Source organism: Brassica oleracea, chromosome C1 (assembly GCF_000695525.1).
Source record: "Brassica oleracea var. oleracea cultivar TO1000 chromosome C1, BOL, whole genome shotgun sequence".
In the NCBI taxonomy this organism is placed as follows: domain Eukaryota; kingdom Viridiplantae; phylum Streptophyta; class Magnoliopsida; order Brassicales; family Brassicaceae; genus Brassica; species Brassica oleracea.
This window is the reverse complement of record NC_027748.1, coordinates 29,172,291-29,178,535: the sequence shown is the minus strand read 5'-3', so window position 1 is coordinate 29,178,535 and position 6,245 is coordinate 29,172,291. Positions and strand designations below refer to the sequence as shown.

The window sequence follows — 6,245 nt, the reverse complement described above, 5'->3', positions numbered from 1 at the left end:
CCCCACCCCCTCCTCCACCGCCATTGCGTCATTCTCGCGGAAATAATAGCCCCGATTCCGACGATTCATTTTCGTTTAAGTTTAAAGGTGTATAATATACTCTTCCATTTCATAATATTTGATATTATGATGTCTTAGAAAGTTTTTATTTTATTATTGTAAAACGCTTCGTTTCGGTAAAAAGGCGATTTCGAGTGCGATAAAGTCTAGGGATTTTCTGATGGATTCGGCTTCTTCGCCGGGTTTATCTGAACCCCCGGGGAGAGATCGGGAGATTCGGGAGGTTTGTGAAGCCTCTAAGGTTGAGAAGGAATCGATGGTGAGTGATTTTACGAAGAGAGATCCAAGTTGGGTTTCTGTGGCCCAAGATAAAAAGAGTCCGAAGAAGTACGAGGCTGAGGTTAAATCGAAGGATGGTAAGCATAAGGTGGTGTTTCCGGATGGGATCTTTTCGGATTCAACTCCTCTTTGGGGAGGATTTTGTCGTAGGGAAATTTCTGGAAATTGCGCCACATATAGCCATGGTTCACATGGTGGTGAATAAGATCTGGAGCTATGGGGATTCGAAATCCAAAGTGGAGGTGTCTGATGTCAACGCTACGACAATGAGATTCAAGGTGCGAAATCCGAATGCTCGTGAGAGGATAATCAAAAGGGGGATGTGGAATATTGCTGGTGTACCGATGGTGGTTAAAAAATGGATGCCAAAAACGGCAGAAGAGAAGCAGGAGGAAGAAGCAATTCCGATGTGGGTCCATTTGAAAAAGGTTCCTTTGCATTTGTTTTCTTGGGAGGCATTAAGCTTCATGACGAGCACTGTGGGTTCCATGTGCGTCTTCATCCTGAGACTATTGCTTGTTCTAACTTTGAAGAAGCTAAAGTGTTTGTAAATGTGGATGTGTCGAAGATCTTGCCAAGGGAGATTGATTTCACATTGGAGGGGGAGTTTACTGCAGAGTTCTATTATCCCTGGTTACCATCTCGGTGTAGTCACTGTGAGAAATGGGGTCATATTGAGAAGGTTTGCGCGATGAAAAAAAGAGATAAGAAGATTGAGGGGCAAGGTGTTATAGTGAGTGGGGAAGCTATGAAGAGGAGTAGTGATGAGTTAGAAGGGATAGTTGTGAAGGATGTTAATCTGGAGGTTGTATCAGAAGTTATTGATGCTTGTGTTTTGGAGAAAGCGGTTACGGAGAGTTCAGTAAATAAGGATGATGAGGATGGTATGAATAGTAAGGATGGAAAGGGTAATACTTGGGCTCTTGTTTCTCCAGATAAAGTGGGCAGGTCTCAATCAAAAACTCTTCAGAGGGATGCTGGTGTAGTTCAGATCTCGGCATCAAAGTTTTCAGTGTTAAGTTTGGATATGGAGGAAGGTGAAATCCTAGCAGTTCAAACTAATGAAGATGAGGAAGAGGATCATGTAGAAGCTGAAGTTAATATTTTGGTGGAAGGTGATTTAATGGGAGATGAGATATTAGAGCAAAGTATGAAGAGTAATGATAAGGCAATAATGCAAAAAGGGGTGAAGAGAGGTCAGAAGGCTAGAGCTCAGGAGTATCCTAAGAGCAAAAGGTCTTCTCGACGCAATCTTTAATATGTCGTGTTTCTTCTGGAATGTGCGCGGATTTAATAAAGATTTGAAGCATTCCGTGGTAAGAGAGTGGTTGATTAATAAGGAGATGAAGTTTGGATATTTATTGGAGACTAGGGTAAAAGAAAAGAAAGCGGAGAAGATTTTAAATTATGTGTTTAGAGACTGGTCTTCTATTACTAATTATGAAGACAGTCAAGGAGGGAGAATATGGCTAATATGGAGAGATTCGGTGAGAATGACACCTGTTTTTAAATCGGATCAGTTGGTAACATGTCTGGTGGAGTTGAAGGATGAAGAAGAGTTCTTTTGTACGAGTGTATATGCGAGCAATCTAGCTGAGGAAAGGAAGGTGTTGTGGGAGGATCTTGTTCTTCATCATGCATCTCTTAGATTTAAGAATAAAGCTTGGATGATAAAGGGAGATTTCAACGAGATAATTGATGGAGCAGAGAGTTCGAGTTTTACTAATGGGGGAAGAATTTCGAGTGGAATGAGGGATTTTCAGAGTTTGGTGCTGCGATGTCAACTTACTGACATGTCTTATCAAAGTCCGTTGTTTACATGGTGTAATAAAAGGGAGGATGATATTATTTGCAAGAAGCTTGATAGGGTGCTGTTAAATAAGGAAGCTCTGCACAGGTTCAGTAACGCGTATTCAGTTTTTGAGCCAGGAGGATGGTTTGACCACTTAAGGTGTAAAGTTCAACTATTACCTCTGGTGGAAAAGATTAAAATACCTTTCAAATATATCAACGTGATAGGCAGTCTCCCATATTTTCTACAAATGGTGCAAGAGTATTGGGATTCAACGGTGACTCTTTTTCACTCTACTTCTGCTATGTTCAGGTTCTCAAAAAAGTTGAAGCTATTGAAACCGTTAATCAGAGAATTGGGCAGAGACAAGATTGGTAATTTATCAAAAGAGCAAAGGAGGCTTATGAGGTTCTATGTGACAAGCAAAGGTTAACTTTAGTGAATTCTAGTGAGATTGCTATTCAAGAAGAGTCGGAGGCTTATGGTAAATGGTTACATGTAGCTAGTCTGGAAGAGGATTTTTTGAAGCAAAAAGCGAAGCTGCATTGGTTAGACGTGGGAGATCAAAATAATAAGACGTTTCATAGAGCCATCAAGTCGAGACAAGCTCAAAACATGATCAGAGAAATCAGATGTTTGGATGGAAGGGTAGTATCTACTCATCTGGAGATTAAAGAAGAGGCTGTAAGATTCTTTTCCGAATTTCTAAATCAGAATCCCGTAAACTATCAAGGGGTTGAAGAGGAAGAGTTGAAGGAATTGCTTGAGTTTCGTTGCTCTCCTGCTGACTGTAGTATTTTGGAAGCCGAAGTCCCTGCAGAGGAAATTCGTAAAGTGTTGTTTGCTATGCCAAATAACAAATCCCTAGGGCCAGATGGATTTTCTTGTGAATTCTTCAAGACAACTTGGTCAGTAGTTTCTCAGGACTTCATCATTGTAGTGCAGTCAGTCTTCAGGTTTGGGTTCTTGCCTAAGGGAGTAAATTCTACAATACTTGCTTTGGTTCCCAAGAAACTGGATTCAATGGAGATGAAAGACTACCGTCCAATAGCTTGCTGTAAAGTTCTATACAAGGTGGTGTCGAAAATATTGGCCAACAGGTTGAAGCAACTTCTTCCTAGAATCATATCAGAGAATCAGTCTGCGTTTGTGAAGGGAAGGCTTCTCATGGAGAATATGTTGTTAGCCTCTGAGCTAGTAAAAGACTATCACAGTGATATGGTTTCATCAAGGTGTGTGATGAAGATAGACATCTCAAAAGCTTTCGAATCGGTTCAATGGATGTTTGTGCTGAAAAGTTTAAGTGCTCTGGGGTTTCCGGAGAAGTCCATTCACTGGATAAGAATTTGCATTACCAGCCCTTCTTTCTCAGTACAAGTCAACGGAGATCTCGCGGGTTATTTTCAAAGCACAAGAGGGCTTCGTCAGGGATGTTCTCTCTCGCCATACCTGTTTGTGTTATGTATGAACGTATTGTCAAGGAAAATTGATAGAGCCGTGCCAGAAAGGAAGTTCAAGTTTCACCCTGGTTGTCAGAATCTGTCTCTCACGCATCTTTGCTTTGCAGATGACCTTATGGTGTTTGTGGAGGGTTCGAAGAGGTCCATTGAAGGAGCACTCTCTGTATTTGATGAATTTGAAGTGTGGCATGGGTTAAGGATAAGTTTGGAGAAGTCTACAATTTATATGGCTGGAGTTCCTGAGGTGGAAAAAAGGAATATCTTGTCTAACTTTCCCTTTGCTGAAGGTGATTTACCTGTGAGATATCTAGGTCTCCCCCTCATGACTAAGGCTATGAGTAGGCAGGATTATATCCCACTCTTGGAAAAGATCAGAAGTAAAATAAGCTCATGGACGAGTAGGTTTTTATCTTATGCTGGAAGGTTGCAGCTAATACAGTCAGAGTTATACAGCATAGTGAACTTCTGGATAACTGTATTTCGTCTTCCAAGTAAATGTGTTAAGGAGTTGGAGCAAATTTGCTCTGCTTTTCTTGGTCCGGTCCAGAACTCAAAACTACGGGAGTTAAAATTGCGTGGAAGGATGTTTGTAGAGTCAAGAGTGAAGGAGGGTTGGGGATAAGAGATTTGAAAGAAGTTAATAAGGTGTATGGTCTTAAGCTAATTTGGAGAATGTTAACGGGCGAGTCTCTTTGGGGGAAATGGGTTAAAGCTTATTTACTGAAGGAGAAAAGCTTTTGGGGAATAAGTTCTAGAACGCAAACGGGGTCTTGGATGTGGCGCAAAATGCTGAAATTGAGAGATGTGGCAAAGCTGTTTTATAGGAAGGAACTGAGAAATGGGAGGCACACTTCCTTTTGGTTCGATAAATGGTCAGGTAAGGGGGGTGCTCTCAGACCTTCTTGGTGATCGGGGCATTATTGATATGGGTATTAGGAAGGAAGCGACAGTGGAGGAAGCTGTATTGAAGCCTCGCAGAAGAAGGCATCCAACGGGTTGCTTAATGAGATTGAAACATAGCTGAGAAATGTTGAGAGTAACTTGGTTTCAGAGAAAGATGATATAAGCCTTTGGAAAGGGAAGGCAGGGTTCAAGCAGAAGTTCTCGACACAAGAAACATGGTCGTTACTAAGAGAAAGAAAGCCCCAATGTGACTGGGATCGTGGCATTTGGTTCTCTCAAGCGACTCCCAAAATTTGCGTTCATTACTTGGCTGTCGATTCATGATCGTCTCTCGACGTTGGATAGAGTGACAAGATGGAGTCAGGGGCTGGATCAAACTTGTGTCCTCTGTAGAAATGCCATGGAATCGAGAGATCATTTCTTTTTTAGTGTACTTACACTGTCCAGGTTTGGGAACACATAGCCAAAGGTTTGCTGCGTACTTCCTTTACTAATGTATGGTCTGAGATCATGGTTCTTATATCTGATGAAACCAAAGAGAGAATGAGTTTGTTCTGCATCAGATATGCATTGCAGTCCGTCTTGTATGCCGTTTGGAGAGAGAAAAATAAGATCAAACATGGAGACAAATTGCTGCCTATGCCAGTGCTTAAGAGAATGGTTGAAAAGGCGATTCGTAGTAAGATCAGTTTGATGAGAACAAAGAAGGTGAAGGGGATGGAGAAGCTGATGCAATATTTGTTTCTAACAAGAATGTAAATAGCTTAGTGTTTTATTTTCATTTAGCTCATGTAGCAAAAAGGAAACACTAGTTGTATCAATGCTTTTTTTATTAATAAATTTAGCATTCATTCAGAAAAAAAAGTTTTTATTGTTTCATAGTGTAATTAAGATGTTCTGATATTTTGTGTTAACTATAATTTATTGAAAATTTTTCAACAAATTATATTTTAGTGTCTTTTTATGACTGATTAAATTATTTTAATTTATATTTTTAATGATATGTTAGAAAAAAAATATTTTAAAATTTGTAACTTTAAACATAACATCTACGTTATGAGACAAGAGCGGTTAACTTTTTAGTGTTTGCATTACATTGAACTTTGCGCAAACATTCAAATTTTGGAGAACTTGCCATTCATGCTGATATACTTAGAAGAAAAAATATGAGGTTTAGTTTTATATATGTATTTTTCGAAGTTTTTCTTTATATCGTGTGATTCGTGTCCCGGCCTGAGAATATATCGGTACAATATTCTTCATGATGAGAAGCTAGAGACTAGAGACATCTATCATTTCATCTAAGCTCTTGAATAAGTGTAAAATATTTTAGATTACAGTAATTATTTATTAACACTAACATATGTTCACAGAAATTAATTTTAAATACACAACAATTTGGTTGATCTAGTTGTATTAGTATTTTCTATTTAGCTTGAATTTTGAAAAGATGAATAACTCTTTATAAATGCTTTTTACACAACATAAGTTTTGACGCCAAGAATTAATTGTATATGTTTACAAGTAACTTTCCAAATATTTAGACAGTTTGAACAAGATATATCTCACACATCATCAATTGGATTTCTGTCATGAATATTTTTGTACAAAATATTGAAATAGTTAAATTTTAAAGGACTATACCGAGAAGACCATTTCTCCCAAAGAGCTCCGCTTCTTGAGATAAATTTGTTCATCTAATGATATTTCTTTGACATGGATTTTTGGTTGCATGCATGAAGGTAAAGTGT

At 39.0% G+C, this 6,245-nt stretch overlaps 2 protein-coding genes across 2 annotated transcripts in view; both read left to right on the top strand.

Annotated features, from left to right (window-relative positions):
- Window positions 1–544, top strand: part of LOC106336822 (cysteine-rich repeat secretory protein 1) — a 1,371-nt gene extending 827 nt beyond the window's left edge. The window contains exon 2 of the mRNA XM_013775767.1: window positions 185–544. Within this exon, the coding sequence (XP_013631221.1) occupies window positions 185–544 (360 nt within the window). The remainder of the gene's footprint in view (window positions 1–184) is intronic.
- A 153-nt stretch (window positions 545–697) lies between these two features.
- LOC106336812 lies at window positions 698–1,597 on the top strand. Its single transcript, XM_013775756.1, has one exon. It carries the CDS (start codon window positions 698–700, stop codon window positions 1,595–1,597), a length of 900 nt encoding a protein of 299 aa, XP_013631210.1.
- Window positions 1,598–6,245: the final 4,648 nt, after the last annotated feature.